The sequence below is a fragment of the Andrographis paniculata genome, unplaced genomic scaffold, assembly GCF_009805555.1.
Source record: "Andrographis paniculata isolate CXL003 unplaced genomic scaffold, ASM980555v1 Contig75END, whole genome shotgun sequence".
NCBI lineage: Eukaryota > Viridiplantae > Streptophyta > Magnoliopsida > Lamiales > Acanthaceae > Andrographis > Andrographis paniculata.
In genome coordinates, this window is record NW_026137612.1 from 258741 (window position 1) to 279451 (window position 20711).

General features: G+C 31.2%; 3 protein-coding genes and 1 non-coding gene across 4 annotated transcripts; 2 read left to right on the forward strand and 2 right to left on the reverse strand.

The window, feature by feature from the left end:
• The first annotated feature begins 934 nt into the window (after positions 1-934).
• TRNAR-CCU (transfer RNA arginine (anticodon CCU)) lies at positions 935-1007 on the forward strand. Its single transcript has one exon. It is a non-coding gene; the product is annotated as a tRNA-Arg (tRNA).
• A 113-nt stretch (positions 1008-1120) lies between these two features.
• On the reverse strand, positions 1121-5058 carry LOC127266399 (probable glutamate carboxypeptidase AMP1). Its single transcript, XM_051296636.1, has 10 exons — positions 4102-5058; positions 3631-3873; positions 3301-3453; positions 3159-3224; positions 2918-3008; positions 2728-2811; positions 2482-2570; positions 1777-1890; positions 1559-1693; positions 1121-1486 (listed from the first exon to the last, which is right to left on the reverse strand). Exons 1-10 carry the CDS (start codon positions 4990-4992, stop codon positions 1307-1309), a joined length of 2046 nt encoding a protein of 681 aa, XP_051152593.1. The 5' UTR covers positions 4993-5058; the 3' UTR covers positions 1121-1306.
• A 6732-nt stretch (positions 5059-11790) lies between these two features.
• LOC127266338 (probable E3 ubiquitin-protein ligase BAH1-like) lies at positions 11791-15700 on the forward strand. Its single transcript, XM_051296551.1, has 8 exons — positions 11791-11888; positions 12011-12232; positions 13899-14143; positions 14232-14477; positions 14596-14733; positions 14869-14927; positions 15008-15141; positions 15499-15700. Exons 2-7 carry the CDS (start codon positions 12034-12036, stop codon positions 15111-15113), a joined length of 993 nt encoding a protein of 330 aa, XP_051152508.1. The 5' UTR covers positions 11791-11888; positions 12011-12033; the 3' UTR covers positions 15114-15141; positions 15499-15700.
• Positions 15701-16408: 708 nt separating this feature from the next.
• On the reverse strand, positions 16409-19980 carry LOC127266229 (uncharacterized). Its single transcript, XM_051296402.1, has 4 exons — positions 19146-19980; positions 18351-18506; positions 17607-18257; positions 16409-17510 (listed from the first exon to the last, which is right to left on the reverse strand). Exons 1-4 carry the CDS (start codon positions 19476-19478, stop codon positions 16533-16535), a joined length of 2118 nt encoding a protein of 705 aa, XP_051152359.1. The 5' UTR covers positions 19479-19980; the 3' UTR covers positions 16409-16532.
• Between the last annotated feature and the right edge of the window lie 731 nt (positions 19981-20711).

Here is a 20711-nt window from a genome sequence, read left to right on the forward strand (position 1 = left end):
TATATTCATTTATTTATCATTATTATAAATCAATTTTATAAACAAATGTAGACATAAATTTTATTAATTAGAGAGATAGATAGAAATAAAAAAGAAATAAGAGGTTGTAAAATTAATAAATTAATAATAATAATAATAATAAATCATCCGATAGTATAATATTTTTATACACAAAATAAAAATAAAAGTTAAATAATTTTGGCTCATAAAAAATAATATTTAATTTTAAATATTACTAAATACATCAAATTAATGTATATATAACTAAATATATTAAATTGTTTTCACAATTTTTTTACATGATTTTCAATATAATTTTATCAATTAAATATTAATTTTTTATATTATTAATACAATTTCATATATTTCACATGAAAATTAAAATTTTAAATTAAAACATTAAATAAACAAATCCTACAAAATAAATATTATAAGTAAATTATTTAATATAATCATAATAAATGTGGGGTCACATTCTTTATTATGCAGCAACAGCCTCTTCCAGGTACCTGAGTTTGCAACGATTGTTTCAATCCAAACACGAGCGTGTTCAGTTTGAAAAACGCCGGTGTTTGTAGAAATATGGTGATATAATATTTAATTGAAACAACACGGTCGTGGTAACTATAACATAGTCATATTTGTTTCAGATCACTTGTAGCTTCCGTTATTGCCACAACTTATTTTGTTAAAATTTTAACGATATGGATCAAAACTGATAATTTATTTTTTTTTTGTATGAAATTAATTTTGATAATTATTTGTTAATGAGACCAAAAATAAAAAAAAAAAAAAAAAAAAAAAAAAAAAAGTTTGATCGGCTCTAAATTTGATTTTTACTCTAAAAGAGTTATATTTTCTATAAAAATAATTATAATAGAAAATTGTGAAAAATTTAAGAATATTAAAATTTAACCTATAAAAATATTCAAATGCGCTTGTAGCTCAGTGGATAGAGCGTCTGTTTCCTAAGCAGAAAGTCGTAGGTTCGACCCCTACCTGGCGCGAGAATTTTAGAAAATTAAAATTTTCATTTTTTTATTACATATACCTTATCCTACAGATTTATATTTTATATACAATTTTTTTTGACCAAGCCGCACAAGAAATAAAATTACACTACTAAAATCTTTGTTGTTCATTGTCATGTTAGCAAAATATCAGCATCGGCACAGCTACTTGCAGATTCCTGTACATATGTATACACATACATATATACATATTATATATATAGATATACAGATATGTGTACGTATATTAGCAGAGTGTGTCATTGATTGCCCAGCAAGAGGAAGAAGAAGAAGTTCTAACGGCAGGAGAAGTCACCTCTCAAACCACAGGCTGCTCTTTCAATACCCCTCGCCACCCTCCATATCTCATGCTCGATCGCCGCCACTGCGTCGTCCTTCCCTTGTCCGATCATTGCATTCGCTACTCCGGGGAAGAAATCGATCTTGTTGTCCGAATTCCCAACCGGTCCATATATCTGCACACATTGTCTGAATCTCAATCATCGGTACTAACAGTCGAAAAAAATGTCTGTCGAGAACGTCCTTACGAGATGCTTGAACCATTGCCGAGTCGGGAGCCCCTCGGGATCCAAGAAGCCCCGTTCAGCCACCATTAGTCGATCGTTCAGCATTCGTTTCTTTAGTACCGTTATTTCGTCGGTGCCCGGATCTGCCCTCAGTTTCTACAGTTACGAATTTATGTCAGGTTACCTGTTCGATTAGTCGATTTGAAAATGTCCAATTTTCAGACAGGATTTCTTCTAACCTTTGCTTCTTCCTCGGTTTCGTGCGCTGCAGCGGTGAATTCTTGAATAGCAGCGGAAATCGGGTTCAATGAGACGGTACCTTTCAGCATGGTTTCGAGGATCCTATTATACTCCTGTATCGAACACATATTTAAACAGCGAATGTCAGACGGACAAAAACCATTAGGACATGAATCATCCCTTAGGTTTATACTAAAATAGGTATCTCATCCAACCAGAATATGATCATGCAAAATTACCGGCGTCGGTTACTCTAGTAATATATGTTATATTTGTATTATTGACATAAACAAAAATTACAATCTTTACTATTATCGAACCAACCCAAATTACAAAACACTTCCAAAATACACCCAAACAGTCAAAATTTTCTAACCAACCATAAAACAAGCTTAGCCAATACTACCTTAGATGTCCTAACAATGTACTAACCAATGTTTGTTCAATAGATTCGAGCTTAATGACTTTCAAATTACGGCGTGAAAATCTAGTGAAAATCTACCGTTAACATTCAAATTCTAACATTATGTTACTTCAAATGCTCCATAATATCCTACGAATCAAACGATAATTCAAATCTATTCATTTAAAAAAATTTACTACCAAATCCAAATTCATCCAACCAAACACAACCCGACATATTTCTCGACAATTGCCCCGCCATTACCGAATCGAGTTCATGGAAATAGAAATAAACATATTACCTGCAACTCGACAGCATAAGAGACATAGTTAAAAGGAAGAACCGGTTCATCAGATAGGCGAAGTGCAACGAGGCCCCATATTCCCGCAACTGAACCCCCCGTAATATCGAAAGAAAAAATAAATTCAGGTTAGGGAAGAAATATTTAAATACATAACATATAAAGAGGCTCGAGAAAGTTATAAGTCTACAAAATAAGATCAGATCTCTGGAGTTTCTGTTCAGGCTTCCGAGTAGAATCTCGAACCTGTTACATGTCGCTGAAACGAGGGATCCCCGAACTTAACCATCCATTCGTAGGAATCGAAAGCAGTGTGATAAACTGGAAATTCTGCATCAAACATATTACATGGAAACTTATTACAACTTTACCTAGTCGAAATCAAAACTCGTCAAGAATTGAGTAAGCTTCAGAATTTAGTAAAGAGGAGAGGTACCACTTCCGTAGTATAAATCGATAGAAGGAACTCCCGCGTGATGTAAAAATGGAGCAAAATCGGAATCGACCCGGCTGAGCCTCCCAATATCCTGCATTACAATGCAAATCAACAATCGAAAACTGATTTCAATTCAAAAATATCGTCACATTAAATTCTTTATTTTAAATATTACATTTTTTTAAAAAAAAAATCAATTTATTGCATCGAAAACTTGTTAACATATCTGCGACAAACTTGCCTTGACACCATTATTGGCAGCTGTCCATTGTTCATATAATATGTTTCCGGAATCAGGATCTCTAACCTGAATCGAAAAAAATAAACACATCATTATCTTGATTTTAAAGCCGTAAACAAAATCTTAAAGCCACTTCCATTACCTGCTTTGTTACCTCGACAAAAACATCGTCTAGTTGAGGAGTTGTACTAACAAACAATCCCGGCCCTTGAACCGCACAATCCACATTAAAGTAAACCGTCGCTTTAGAGCCAAGATTTACAATGTTTTGCTCAACCCATTCAGTCGAACCAATCTGAAACCACAAAACATAATTTAGTACAAGAACTTTAGCATCCAATCGAGAGGGGCATGTAAGAATACAACAAACATATCATAAATCAGCTGTGTTGAATAATGTAAGGAACAATTTACACAAAATTCTTGAAACATCGATAAACATTCACGAGTTCGAGAGAATATTATTACCTACCATACCAAACTCCTCGGCGTCCCAGCTGCATAGGACAATCGTTCTTCGGGGCATCCAACCTAAGCTGAGAAGATGAGAAAATCGACGGCCGAGATCAAGTAGAGCGGCAGTTCCACTATTAGGATCGACGGCGCCGTACGTCCAGGCATCTCTATGGTTCCCTAGAAGAACATATCGATCGGGTTCTTCAGATCCTTCTATCACTGCAAAAACACTGTGTATAGGTTTCATCTTCAGCTCACCCTGCAATTGTAACAAAACTGTAGTTTCAAATACATTGCTACATTACAGGAGTTGTTAAGACAATAGCCTTCTTCCTCCTATTGCAGATACCATGGCGTCAATTAATCTTGCCTACCCTAAAGTGGATTTGTTTGTTGTTTCTATAAGCAATTAGGTCGAAAAATGTAATCAATGAAGACAAAGGAAGTTTAATCATCAAATTGCAGACGAACAGTGCTGGAAAACTACCTCGTATGTAAAATTGATGAAGATCGGGCCGGGCCCAACCCGCCCAATTCTTCTCCACTCATTGGGTGAACTCGCCCCTTCCAGAGATGAAAGTATGGTCGCCGCCCCCGCCTTCGACAGCGGCAGCGACGGCACGCCGGGGAATTTCCCGGTCACCCGGGGGTCGTCGGAGCGGAGCTTCTCGCCGCCGTCGATGCCGGCCCAGCCGGGGGTGAGCGGATCTCCTAAACCCTCCATAACCGTTCCCCGTTCGAAACCTTCTTCGTACGCATCCTCGGTGTACATTAGCACGGCGGCGACGCCGTGCGCCGCCGCATTCGCCGCCGCGTCGTGCCTGGACATCCCCGCCCCCCGCCGGACGATCCCCACGCAGCCGGTGACCTCCGCCCCCGCCGCGGCCAGCGCGGTGTAGTCCTCCTCCCGGCCGTAGTTCAGAAACACCGCCGCGCCGTACGCCGCGCCGGAGGGGGAGTACGCGTGGTACGGCGCGACGACGCCGTTTCGAAGAGCGCTCGGCTCCGCGAGCCGGATGGGCAAAACGGTGCCGTTTCGGAAGCGCGCCGCGACAGATGCGTGTTTAGGGTAAGACAGGAGGGCGGAGAAATTGGACATACGAGTGGTCAGCCCCTGGGCTCGGAATTGCGATTGGACATAGACGGCGGCGGAGAGGGAGAGCGGCGTGCCGGCGAGGTGGGGGCGGCGGGTCAGCGCCCGAAGGTAGGCGGCAACGGTGGCGTTGCTCGCCGTCGATAGGAACGCGCTCCGGTAGTAGGCGGCGTTCCGGTGATTTGGCGGCGGAAGCCGGTGGCGGCGGACGACGGCGTATAGAACGAAGAGGGAAAGGGTTAGGAGTAAGAGAAGAGTGCGCGTGGATTTCCACGACGGCGGCATTTCGGCCGTGGGTTTTTCCGTACAGAACAGTCGCCGGAGGGCTGTCTGTTTGTCGATTAAGCTCTCTACTCTACTGAGTACCTAAATCAAATTACATAAATATACAGCCTTTAGACTATTGGAGTCGAAATTTGGAAAATTTTCGGAATTATTTTGAAATTTTAAACAATACTGTATTTATTTTTTTTCAAATTTTGCCCAAAAATTGCAAAGTTCTCAAAAAATGTAGATTTTTTTTAGAAATTATTTTGAAATTTTAAACAATTGTTTTGTTCTCATAAAATATTTCTATAGTAGATAGATACAAGAATGAGAATTTAAAAATTTAGATAAAATATAATTAATAAATAATAAAAAATATAACAGTAAAAATAATTGTGATATTAATACAAATAATTATAATTTATATATTAAAATTAAAATAACTAAAAAGTTTAATTAAGTTAAGAAAATTATAAATTACTAAATTTAAAATATGATGAAAATGTATAATTATATTTATTTAAAAAAAAAAAAACTAATTATATGAAACTAATGAAAATAAAAGTATTTTTAAGTGGGATAGACTAAACTAATACTTTGAATTATCTCAGAAGGAGTACAATAGATATCAAACTTTTTCTATCCTCTAATAATTATTTTAGGATTTTTTTATTATCTAATAAAGTTATGCGTAATTTACTTATAATTAAAAATTTTATTTTTTTAATTAGTATTTGTTTTAATACAATAATCAATTATTATATTTTATTTATTAAATTTTTAATAAAAAAGCTATTTGTATTTCTATTTTATTTTTTGTTTACTTAATTTTCATAGTATTAAATATTATTTTCTCCGTCTCAAACACATTGCAATATTTTTTTTATCTCCCAAATACCCTACAATATTTTATAATTAATTATACTTAATCTCTACCCTACACTTTATCCTCCGTATCATCCAAATAAAAAAATAAAATATATATTTCTCTCTCTATCACGTCACCTAATTTTTAAATTATTATACTTAATACCACTCACTTAAAAATACATGCAAAAAACAAATATTGCACATTGTTTAAGACAAAGAGAAGAATATTTTGAGGATTCGTATCCGGCCAAACAAACATACGGAAATACTTTAATAAATAAAAATAAGAATTGAACCAGAGATAAAGATAAATAGTAATAGGAATGAATGATACATAGAGATAAAGAATTTCAAATAAATTTGAAATTGATTGATTGATTTTAATTTTTGTTGAAATAATATATTGATATGATATTTTATCATAAAAGTAATATACTTCCATCCGGTTTTAAATGTTTCATTTTATTTTTTACATGTTGATATTTGAATATTAATTATTATTATATAAAAACGTAATACAAATTAAGGAAAAATGACGAAAATATTTTTGTTAGTATCTTATTACTATTATAATAACATTTGTGCAAAAAAATTATACAAATATAAAAATATTTTTAATGTTAAATATAATGACACAAAATGTAAATGAGACCGAGTACATTTTTATTAGAAAAATATGAGATGTGAATAATATTTGCGTAAAAAAAAATGTACTCCTCGGCCCGACTTTAAGGATCTCATTTACATTTTGCGACATTAAAGAAGAAGGTAGTTATGGTAATAAATTAAATAAACCAGCACAATACTAACAATACATTGTAAAAAAAATAAAAATTTACTTTTATTTTTTTTGTGTAAAAGTATCAATATAATAGTAAAGTATAAATATTTATGGAAAAAAAAATAGAGTATTAAAATGATTACTTATACTCTATGTCATCCACAATTTTTTAAATTTCTTACACATAAAACTCATTCAAAACTCTTTTATTTTTATCTCTCCTCATTAAATGAATATTTTATTAATATGTAAAACTCTTTATTTTTCTAAAGAAAATTAGCTATAAATTAACACATATTTATATCATATCAAACAACTATTTTAATTCAAAATTTTACTATTTAAAATCAAAATCACAAACCAATAAGTAAACGCGCCCTTATTAATTTGATAACCACATAGATTATCAATAATAATAATTAAAAGAAAAAGTAAATACTCCCTTAAGGAATGACCTGATAGTGTGAGATTAGGCATGTGACCGTGAGGTTATGAATTCAAAACTCCTAATGTGTACTTTCGGATAACGATTGGGTATAAATAAAAAGAATAGAGTCTACAATAAACACTCACTCCTATTGGAGTTCACGGAAATTAATAAATATAAGTACTTTTAAAAAAAAAAAATTAATTAAAAATATATTTAAAATTTAATTAGTAATTAAAGCGAATGAAACAAAAAATATATATATAATAAAAATAAGTGACAATTATAGTAAGGGTGTGTTTGTTTGGAGCTTTGGATTTTGAGTTGGGATTTGAATAGTAAAAAATTTTGAATTTGAATAGTTGTATGATGTGATATAAATAGGTGCTGATGCGATGTTTTAAATGTAAAATTGATTTTTAATATAATATAAAAAATGAAAAATAGGTGTTTGATTTGATGTTTTTGGGAGAAAAATTTTGGATGAATAATAGAATCTTGTCTAAACCCTACAAATGAACATACCCTAAATAAATATTAAATGAATGATAATATTTAAATATAAAAAATTTTATTTTGTCAAAATTAATGGTAAGGTAAATTTACGGGACAAATAAAAAATAAAAATATAAGTAAATTTGGGTAACGAATGAAGTATTTAATATTCCATATGTCCCAACTAAGTGCATTTTTACTATTTTTATTTATTCCACTAAAAAGTATTTTTCCAGTCCATTTAATAAGTTTATATTTATTTTTTACTTCATTGTACTTAATATTAAAAATATCCTTATATTTATAACTTTTTTATACAAATGTCATTATATTTGTATTATAAGACACTAATAGAAGTTTTTTTATCATTTATTATTTATTTGTACTACCTTTTAAGATATAATAATTAATATTCAAATATCAACATGCAAAAATTAAATATATAACATTGTAAGTGGACGAATATAGTATTTATTTTTATTATAATGAAAATAATTATATATTAATAGTACAAAAAAATTAATTTTTACATACATTACAAACATATCATAAATAGAAAGTAAAATATATATATTAAAATTAATATTTTTATTAACTAATAAAATATTATTATTTTTTAATATATTATAAAAATTTAAATAGATACTCTCGAAAAATAAGATAATATGACATAATTTATTTATAATAATGGGTGGGTTGATTTGAATAGTAATAAATAATTGCAGAAGATAGAGAGAAAAAGGCATTTGTATGTGATTGTGGATGGAAAAGATTGTAAGAAAGCTTTTAGCGGAAAGGGAAATGAAAGACAAAGTTCCAAAGATGGCAAAGTGTATGGCTGCAAATGGATTTTAAATATACACTCCACTTTTTATTTAACTTTTTTTGGAATAAAAAATTATATAAATAAATAAAATTTGAACACTTTTTGTACACAAATGGAGACAGTTACAATATTGAATGAATTAATAAATTATCCAAATACTATATATTAATATAATATAAATACTATTTCATATGTGCTTAAGTATTGAATGAAATTATTCAAATATATGCTTAAATATTTGAACATTAATTTTAATAAAAATAAATAATAAAAGTATATATATATATACTTTTATTGATTGCCTTTAGCATATGAATAAGAATCTTATTTATGTGTTGGTGGTGGCGGCTTCTCTTTATATTTTTTATGTTGTTTTTATACTAGTAGTATTTTGTTTTCAAAATTTACATTATGTATAAAATAGTATATTTAGTTCTATTTGTTTAATTAAAAATAATAAATTCAAAACTACATATAAAATGACTATTAAAATAAAAATTAAATATTTATAATGGAATAGTAAGATTAGATGCAAATGTGAGTGGGAAGAGCATGTTGTCTTATGAGAACACTCATCAAAGATTCTTAATATGCAATAATGATTAACAAAAAAGGTTTTTATCAGTTTTTAATATTTTTATGTTTGTCATATTAAATACAAACCTAAAAAAAAAAAGCCCATAATTATTTGGTGATTTATTATTTGCTATAATTAAAATTTATATATCTTTTTTTAAAAAAATATATATATATAAGTTTGATAGACCGAAGCAGTGTAATTTTATAAATAAAATGATAAAAATTGAAGGTTCAATAAATAAAAAATAATATCAAAGTGAACAAAACAAAAATAAACTACAAAATGACATAATTATCCCGAAGAAATGAAGTATATTTTTTATATGAAATATTATATTAATTAATAAATTTTGAATATTTTTTTTTAATAACAAGTTGAATATAATTGAATATATTTAATTTATACATTAAAAAAATATATAATATATAAAGTTCGACCTAAACTTGAGCTCAAACTTGAATTGGAGCTTAACTAACTAAGTTTAATTCACCGATTTAACTTGAATCCTAGAAAAATTGAAAAAAAAAATTGTAATAATAATATATTCGAATACAACTTCACATAACTAAAATAAAATTAATATGTATAACTAAATTTGTGTATTTATTTTTTAAAAAATAAATCTTATAATATACTGTATTATTTTTCTAAAATAACACATTCATCATTTTTTTAAAAAATGTTGTATTTAATAATTATTTGAATAAATATATATGTATATATAAATCTAGAAAGGAAAAAAAAAAAAACTATAAGTGACACATCGCATAATAGATTTGATTTTTAGATTTGAATTTTAAATAATAAAATATTTAATTTAATTAATTATTTAATATGATATAAATAAATATTGATATATTTTTTAATATAATATTAAAAAAAATTAGATCTTTTTTGTTTGACCATCTCTAAGAAAAAAATTTATGAATAATAAGAATATAATGAAAATCTTATATAATATTTAATAACATATAAAAATAATATACATTAATATTATTTTTTATAAAATATTATATTAAAATATTACTTAAAAATTTAAATTAATTTCAAACAACAACCAAATAAATAATATACATTAATATTAGGAAATTATTTTTAAACATTTCTATATATTATCTCAATCAATTTGATTATATTATGGAAATATAGGAGAATATAATTTATGTAATATTTTAAAAATTATACGTATATATATTTTTATCTCACAATACTTTACATCAAATATTTGATTTTTTTTTTATCACTTTTAATAAGTTCAAAAACTCAAAAAAATAAAAAAAAATAATAAAAAAAAGAAAAGCATAGCCTTAGTTTAATTTCATTAAAATTGATCTTATAATTCAATATAAGTGGGTGTGTTTGGTTTTGAACTTTTGATTTGAGTTTAAGAATTTAACTTGATATTTGGTTTAAATATTATTTTTATAAAAAAAATAGTATATTTTTATTGAAAATCATACAAAATAATTTGTCTCAATATTAATTTATAATCATAAACAAACAAATCAACTTTGTTTTAGTAATTTTATTCTGTTTTTTAAATAGTAATTTGTATATGAAATATTTTACTTTTATAAAAAATTGTAAGAGATTGTATAATGAAAAAAGTAAAATGATTTTCAAAAGAAATTTCCTCTATCCCATTCAAATATTACAATTTTTCATTTTCGTCTATCCCCAAAACAAAGTTACTTTAGTACTTGTACTACCTATTTAACATAATAAATATCCTTTCAACTTACAATATATTTCACAAATGTCATTACTTTTATATTACACCATACTAATATAAGTATTTTTGTCTTTTTTACTACAATCCAATATAATACTAATATTAAAAAATTTACGTACAAAAAATAAACGCCACCTTTCCAAGGACGGAGGGAGTAGTAGTTATTATTATTACTTTTTGGGTTTATTTAATTGATATATATATTTTTTTAACTTGTATTTTAAAAATAGTTTTAATGTAAAACTGGTTTGTTTCTGTAATGATTTTAGATTGGGCCGATATTGATTCGACTAAATACAATTAAAAGTATACTAACAATATTATATACTATCTTTGTCTAATTTGAAAATATATATTTATTTTTTGGCATGAAATTTAATATTTTTTTCGACTCTAAAAATTATATTTATCTTTTATTTTATTTTATTTAATATTAAAAATATTTTTATATATATATAATTTTTTTTATAGATATTATATTAGTATTATAAGACACCAATGAAAATATTTTTGTAATTTTTTTTTAATTTATATTATATTTTGATATAAAAATTAATATTAAAAAATAAATCGAAAAAATAAATAAAATCTTTAAAATTGAATAAAAATAATAAATAATAATATATTAACTATAATAAATAATAAAAAATAATATAAAATAATTTTACTCTTGTTTTTTTTAATATGAAAAGTAAGATGTGATAATAAAGTAAAAATAATTGTAAAAATATATAATATATTTCTGAAATAATTATTTTGTAATTAGATAATTTAAAATAAAAATATATATAAATAGAAAAAGTATAATAAAATATATTTATAACGCAATATATATGTTATAATATGTAAAAATATATACTAAATTGGTTTAGAAATACAAACATAAGTTTAGACCAAATCTATTTTATCATATTAAATATGGCATTTAATTACATTAATATCCACTTTATTAAATACTACTTATAAAAGTTTCCCAATGATAATTTAAGACAAATATTATTATATAATGATTAAATATTTATTTTAATTTAAATTCACGTTTTGGATAAATATCTTTTTGGTTAAAATAAGAAATTTTCAATCCGTTAAAAGAAAACAGAAGATAGAAAAGACGGGAAAGAGAAGAGATTTCTTGTACAAAGCGCGTTGCATGCAGTCGGTTAATATTGAATTTGTAGCTGCCGCCGCCGTAATTCTTCTCCGGTAAAATCTCGCCATTGCCGATCGGAATCAAGGAAAACCGAACTCAGAGCCCTCGGCAAGACCGTTTCTATTTCTAAGTTTTAGGTTTTACAAACGAGGTTACAGTAAATTGTGAATTTTAGGGGTTCGGGAGGGACGATCAAGAATGAAGTTTGGGGAAACTTTTACGGAGTATCTGGAGACGAATCAAGGGAAGCTAATGGAGAAATTGTGCAATGTGGAGTACAAACGTCTCAAGAAAGTGCTGAAAAGTTGCCGATGCAGGGCTACTGATGATCCTTCCAAGGATGATGGTAGAGAAGAGGAAGATTTCTCTCTGTGTTGCCGATGTGAAACCTGTCCTTGTGAGCAACATATACCTTCCTTTAAGTTCTAAATTTCTCTGGTTTCTGATGGATTTTGAAGCTTTATTTGTTTATCTTTTAGTCTTTAATTTATCATATGGTGATGTTAAGTTTAAGGAATGTTGCACTTATTTGATTACAGATTCATATTTGCTGCTACATAGTTGAGGACAATCTGGCAGGATATTGTATGCGTTTACTTGTGTTTTGACATGTCTTCTATGTTTTGGACTTGAATTTTTTGGGCTGAAAATAGTTGTTTGATCGAATGATTTGTATAGAGTTTCGGCAGTGCATCTTTTGTTTTCTTCTGTAGATTGATACAATAAGGATGTTGAAACAAAAGCCTATATTAGGCAATATGTGGATTTTTCGAGAAATAGATGTGTATCTAACCAGAGCATTGGTGAGAATAATTGCAGGGAAGGAAAGAATATGACAAGTATGGTTCCGTTTGGAAGAGTTTTGGAGTTTTGAAAAAATTTAGGAATAGTAAAAAATTGGTATTTAATGTGATGTTTTGTGAGAGAGAAGGTGTATTTGATGCGATGATTTTTGAAAAAATTACTATAGATGAATAGGGTCAAAAGTTCTAAAATAATCTTTGAAAATGATAAATCACTGCAGAACGCTAGTGTACAATACTACTTTGAGATTATACCGAACTGTCAGAATACATTTGTTGGATACTTAAAGGGGCACGAGCTACATTCTGAAGGATTTACACGCTTACACTATATTAGAAGTAAGCAAGAAAAGAATGTAGCAATAGATTGACTTATTTTAGTAATTAGTTAAATCTTCCCTGAACTCCTTCGAATAAATTGCTTTTCGGAAACTGGAAGTGCTTTTCATCGGATGCTTTTGCCTGTAGATAGAAAGAATGGACGGGGCTCATAATCTGTCAAATGTTTTGGTGTTACATTGTGGTAAAAGTTTTCTTCGTCTGTACCGTATGAAACACACTATTGTATTATTGACATTATTTGCATAGATAGTTTACCTATTGAGCGATATTTGCTCAATCAGTTCGAATAATGTCATTGCAGATGAAACTGACTGAAACAATGAATCACGATTTTGTGGTTGGTAAAGTCTTTAGGCGACAGTAGATATTAAACTCATGTTTATTACTTCTCCTATAGTTTATTTGAGAAATGTGTTGCTGCATTTTTTATTTTTGTATTTGTAGCAGATAATGAAAATGAAGCTATGTTTTGCAATGATCAATTATAAATATTATTCTTTGCACACAGATTTCGCGTGGCTATTTTGAAATCTTGCTATGCTGCTACGTCACATTGTGGAAATGGGCTTGACACAGAAAGTATTTTAGAGAAGTGTTTCTGAAATTTGAAATAACTTTTTAGGATAATACTTAATCAAGATGAAGAAGTCTAAATATTAGGTCATTTCATTGGCATTTGTTGTCTCACTAGTTAGAGTCAAACAACTTATTGAGATTTTGAACTCCTTACGACTAGCTTGCGATGCATAGATTTAAAATAATTGCATGTGTTTAGATGGACATCAACATTTCTAGCGATATCTGAACTTGACAAACCTTATTAACTCAATGATACCTTCTTAATTTCATGTATTTTCCTCACAGCATTGGCATGTGCTTAGCAGATTTTTACGTCTTTTTTTATCTTACACCTTGTAGCATGTGACGAAACATTCTTCACCGAGCTGATGAAGGAGGCTTCTGATATTACTGGGTGTTTTAGTGCCAGAGTAAGGCACCTTCTGCAGCTTCATGTCCAGAGCAAAGTTCGAAGACACTTCATATTGATGCGCTGCTGTTTTGCAAGCGCCCAACAACCAAGGACTCAAGACTGTAAGTTGTTAATTGAATATGCTATGATGAATGCTGTGGCCATGCGGAAAATCCTCAAGAAGTATGATAAAGTAAGAAATAGCTGATCCTTTTAATTAGTATCCTTACTAGACGTTCGATACAGGTTATTTTTCATATTCTGAGGTGTGATTGATGTAGGTACACAGTTCCGTCAATGGCATGAAATTTAAATCTAGAATGCTATCAGAACACATGGAGATTCTTCATACGCCTTGGCTAATCGAACTCGGGGCTTTTGCGATGAATTCCAAGGAACAGAATGGTGAAAATTCAGACGAAATGCTCAATCCATTCTCTTTCGATCTAACTACAGATCCCAAGATGACTCTGATTCTTCCCGATTCTATGAAACTTGAATACAGTCTTACATGTGCAATATGCTTGGTAAGTTTGTATATATTTTAAATTTTTTCAGAGAAGATTTGTATTAAATTTTCCATTTTACCTACCCGTCCCCCAACCCCTTCTCGTTGATGCTGTAACTTTTGCTTATTATTTTCAGGAGTTGGTTTTCAATCCATACGCTTTGGGCTGTGGACATCTCTTCTGCAAAGGCTGTGCTTGCTCGGCTGCTTCTGTAATGATTTTCGAAGGCATTAAGGCTGCAAGTCCAGAATCAAAATGTCCCGTCTGCAGAGAGGTCATACATTCATGATTACATATACATTTATCATAATACTTACATATGTATTTTGCATCTAATTATCGTGTGAAAAGAAGAAGATGAAGTTCCTTAAATCTAGAAGCTTTATAAATAAAACATTTGATTTTGCAGGCGGGCGTTTATAATAATGCAGTGCACATGATGGAATTGGACTTGCTCCTGAAGAAGGAGTAAGTCAAGAATTTCCTATCCGATCGTTCTCTTTTCTAATTGAACTAATAAATAATCCGTAAGTTGTTTAACTTTTTAGGTGCAAGGAATACTGGAAAGAGAGGCTGGTTGCAGACCGTGCCGAGACATTAAAGCAATCGAAAATCTATTGGAATATGCAAGCCCAGTACATGATCGGATATTGAAGCTGCGATCCCAAATATTCTAATCCCGGTATTCATCCATTAACACTAAATTACTTTGAAGGTTTTTTACGACCCGAGATATATTTTTTGTCGAATGAATATGTGATGGTTAGTTCTTTTCACCTAATCCTTAAAAATATGCATTGATACATAGCACTAAGATTAAGATTCACATTTCATCTATTTTCATTTTCCTTGATGATGTCAATATATTTCCCATCAGTTTTCGACAGTATATCTATAGTCGAATAATTGTTCTATGTTCGAATTCAATTACTCTGGTTATAAATCAAACTTGATCATACGAACTTCCATTGTAGCCTTCGATTTTACTTGAGCTTTACGTAATTATTCGACTGTACTGAATGGAGATTTATCATTGCAGTTGAAGTCCCGAGATGGGTGAACTCTAGGATTTTTGTCCGAAAGCTGATACTACATGGGAATTGCTATCTCTGCAAATTATTTCGAGCTTTACAAATTCATTCATTCTCTATTTTGTTCAATTGCACATATGAGTTTTGAAATTTGAAAGAATCATTACTTATGTGGGTGCTTGTACAGTTTTTTTCGTATTAAAAACTATGATTTGCATCTTGTATATTAATCATTTCCCCTCTTTTTACTATATTTGCAAGTTAGGTAATACTTCAATCTACCAAAAAACAAAAAACAAAAAATGTGTAACTTCTATAAAAAATTATGATGGGTTGGAGATGGTGGAATGGTAATTTTATAAAATATTATTTAAAATAAAATAAAATCATGCAATTCAAGTTAAAACTTTGAACTATATCCCAATTATAATTTATAAGGAATGACACTGTATACTACATTTTAAATGTTCTTTCAAAATTTGTTATACGATGGTTTTTTTTTTTTTTTTTTTGGAGTGGTTACTTATGTACATTTAAAATTTCTTATATGTATATATATATATATATATAGGAGTATTCTTCATAAAGATGATGCACTTTGTTAGTGTGTGCACTGAAGGCCCATTACTCCTTTGACGTGCCCAAACAAAAGTTGCAAAAAATTCTAATTCATAGGCTTTTTCTTCAAAATAAAATAAAATCCTAAAAGAATACAAAAGTATCTACTGTGACAAGTGACATGAAATTGGGCCTTTTTTTTTCTTTTCAATAAAATTATCCTATTAAATATTTATTTTTTATTTTTAAACAATCATAAAAATTTAATTTCCCTTGAAACGATAGAAAAAAATATATATATATTAAACCATCTAGCAAAAGAAAAAAAAAAAAAAAAAAAAAAAAAAAAAGAAGCTTGAAATGAAACGGAAGAGGCAATTTTGGCCTCGCCTCTACCCGTTCGTCCATCCCGATGATATCTACATTGTCTCGATTAAATTAAGCTATGCTCGCATTGTTCGAATATACACTTTTTTACCTATCTCTATGCATCATCGGGTATTGTTTTCTCGACCAATTGTGACGTTGTTGCGACCGGGCTTTGTAGCATTGTATAATGAAACTCTATCTGTAGACGATGGTGAAGCAGCGTCAACATTGGCCGCCCTTTCTTGATGTCGTTTTGCAGCTCGCGAATAGGTATCGCCGCTAAGAAACTCTTTATGTACTCTTTGCACGATTCTTTCCCCCGACAAAGGACCATTTCCTCTCCTTCGATTTTTTTCATCACTTTCTCCTTAGATCTTCTCGCCGTTTTCTCTTCGGATGATGGGCTGCCGGTTTTCGCCGTTTTATGGATTGTTGTGTTCTTATCGAATTTCAATATATACGCCTGATTGCATCCCTCGTGCAGCCGTTCCCCTAATGTGTCGATAATGTAATAAGCCTCCGGTTCGACTTTTAGGACAAAGAAATGATCATTCCAGCTTACGATGAAAACAGGCGCAGTTTTGAAGCTCTCCGGGCAGCTGATCTCGTCCCAAATATTGTCGAACGACATCGCTCCGTGCAAGAATTCAAAGTTCCCTTCGCCCATTTCCTCCGGGTGAAAAAACCCGATAAACGATTTGTCAGGAACAACGCAGAGGTCCCGGATTCGGGCTTCTAGAACTGTCTCGAGATCAAAATGCTTGTCGGGAAAGCGCTCCATGTAATCTTCGTTGTCGCAGAGGGTTCTCCATTCCATCGAGCCATCTCTGATCAAACTGTCGAACTGTGACTTTATAGGCATGAGGTTCAGATTGTTCTGTAGCCAATCGGCAATCACGGCGACGAGAGCTGTGCACGCACTCTCCCCTGCAGCCTTCTCGTTTCGCTGATCGATCGATGCGAAAAAGACGTCCATTTCGATTTTCATTAGCCCGTCCCGGCTCGTTATTTCCTTCCGCTCCCAACTGCCGACGGCGAAGCTGTCGTCACCAAATTCAGAAACCAATCCGTCCAAGCCTATAGCTTTACGCCACTGAAAAAACAAACGAACGAAGTATCGCACGCTAAATTCTCGAGAAATTATCATAAGAAATAAATTCGTCGACTCAATTCGAAACCTTTTTCTTACCGCAGCGTCACAGCTGAGCTGCCGGCGATCAAAATCGATGTCGTCTCCACCTTCTTCGCCATAAGCCTCTTTTTTGAGCAAAGGCTCGCCTTTATCTTTAGGGGATCGAAAGCTCTGTTTCCTCTTCCTCCACGGCAAAATGCTTCGTTTAGAACTAGAAATCGATGGCTCTTCGGAGACAACCTCAACACGAAAGGGACAAACATCCGACGTACGGCGGTTGCTGTAGTAAATCCAATCCTCGCAGTCGTTACCACCTGCATTAGAATAAGACGACACACCTGCGAAATTGGCAAAAGCTAACGTCCCATAACTAAACGACGCTCTAACATCGGATTCCCTCTTCACTTCATCGGTTTCTCCATTGTCGAATTCCTCGGCGGAGTCTGAACCAACTGAATAAGAATATTCACCCTCCTCGCTCTTAACAGGACTTATTCCTTCAGTACTCCCTCTTTCCCGACAGGTCTTTTTAGATCTTCGATTCGTGACGTATTCACTGAATATCTTCACCTTACTGAGACGGGTTTTGAGAGCAGAGATCTCTTCTTTTGCAGATGAAGCAAGAGGTGACGTCGAAGTTGGAGTAGGAATTGGACTTTGTATCGCCTCATTCGATTCTTGGCCAATTTCCGTAAAGTTGAGCGATATCTGAAATACAAGACGACAAAATTGTGATTATATTATAAAAAAGATCGCCAAATTGTTCAGGTCACGCGGTAAAGCTAAAAAGAACGTCCTTACATTAAGCACGGGGCAACTCTTGTCAACGACGTTAGGTACCATTAAAGGAAGTTTGATTTCGATGTCCTGTTCGTCTGTCTTGACAGCATATTTAGCGAGATCCAATTGCGCTACGCCAATAACAGAAGCCTTATTCTTCGTTCCTTGATTAAGGATCTGAAAAGAAACATTCGGAAATTAGTTCTTTCTTTCACACGAATCGAGTTTTACTTGCATAGGAAAGGCAGACATTGCGGAGATCTAAACGATCAGTTAACTAAGGCGCAATCTACATGTAATAAACAAATGATCATTAGTTTCCTTACGTGTGGCGGCGCCGACACCTGAAAACAGCAGATTCCGTGTGAAACATTTAATGCGGCACTTGATCCGACAATGCGACAAAGCTAACGAATCTTTGGAAACAAAACGTGTGCCAAACTCGAAGTATCTTAAGACACCGCGATTCCCGGGATACGATCATACTTTAATCAAACTAATTTAACGATCTAGACTTTATACAGATCAAAAGAACATAACAGGGCATTGATTCGACAAAGATTTCAAAATAACAAACTTCGATTATCATCCGCATAACCAAACCAGCCAAAGTTACATACTGTTTCTAGCACCATATCTAATCGAACTCTTACAAACTATAAAGATTAACATATTTCATAACCAGCTACGAAATTCATCATCAACAACGGGTCGGAGCATTCTACAGATTCTAACCACTGAATTGAAACAAAATCATACTGATTAATATAGGATTAATTCAAGAAATAGAAAAATTCAGAGAAGAGAATGACTCACATTCGAAACACTGAATTGAATCTCCCATGGATCAAAGGCATTCTCTTTGTATCCAGAGAGTCGGAGCTCGTTTTGAAATTCCTCGTTCCACTCCACAGTCACTATGTTCGAATCATTATCCTTCTTCCAAACCTCCTCTCTGGTACAGTTCGTCTTTGAATTCCTCTTGAATGCAGTTTTTGGACCTTTCCACTTGATCTCCACAATAAGAGCATATTTCTCTGCCTCTTTTACCTGATCACCACCTTCAAGGCTCTGCACCCTCAAATTAACCCTAAATTTCTTTGAAATTGGGGGCGGCCATGGCCTCCAACTCCTCATCGTCACACCCATCCCCAATTTGAAGAACTCCACGTTAATTTAATTTGATACAAAACAAATGTACATATCAAAATCTCTACATGAATGATCTCTTCAAATTCACAGAAAAACTACTGCAGATAATCAAAACCGAATGCGCATTTATACAACCACCACAAGAGGAGTTCAATTTCTAAATAAAAAATTGAATTGATGGACCGATTTCGTGCCCCAAAAACCTCAAAAAAGTGAGTGATTTTTGAGGAAAAAGCTGGAGGAGAATACGGTGCCGTTACTTCCCATCCTTCCCCAAGACAATCAATACTAACATCAGCAAAAACAATCCCCTTCAGCGGTTCAAAATGCGCACCAGAAAACAAAAATTAAAGCAAAAAAACAAAGAAAAATTCAAAAAAGGCCAAATTACATTAAATACGTCATATATCAAAAACAGGTGGGCGATTCCCACAGTGAATTGATGTTGTGTGTTGTTCGTCGTTTTGGTGATGAGTGAGAGTGAATTTGAATGTGAATGCAGGCGTTAAAAGTGAAGAGAGAGGGATTTGGGATAAGAAATTTATCTTTCTTGCAGAAAATGGGGGCTGGTTTTGTTGCGAGGCGGACGGCGTAAAAATTCAAGAGGTTGACTTTTTGGGGGTCAATTTGAAAATTAGGGTTTTTTAATTTTGCAGTTCGGTCCATATTGGTTAAATAATTAGTGAATATTAGGTAATCATTGGGAAGTTTTGGGTAGATTCATGATGTCAATACCGCGTTAATAATGATGTCATAAATATAAATTAGTTAAATTTATTTTAAAATTTTGTTTGAATTTATTGTAAATATCGAATCTCAATTGAAAAATTCATATACAGTAATAAAAGATTATAATTAAATTAAATAGTTTTTAGAGGAAATCATATAGATTAGACTTCTTCAAAGTATAGATTAAATTAGATTTTAATAAAAAATTAATATAATTTTATAATATTTTAATATAAGTTTTTATATTTATGTTGTCAAATTAATATATAAATTATTTATAAATGAAAATAATATATAAAATTATACAATAATATATTTTAAAATAAATGGGATGTTAAATTTAAATTTTTATTTAAATAATATTTTGAAATGATATTTTGTAAAATATTAGAAATTGTATATGATGAATATTAGTATTTCTTTTGTTTGAATAAAAAAACAAACGCGATTTTTATTTAAATTTTAATTTAAATGGTATTTTAATTTTATATTTTGTAAAAT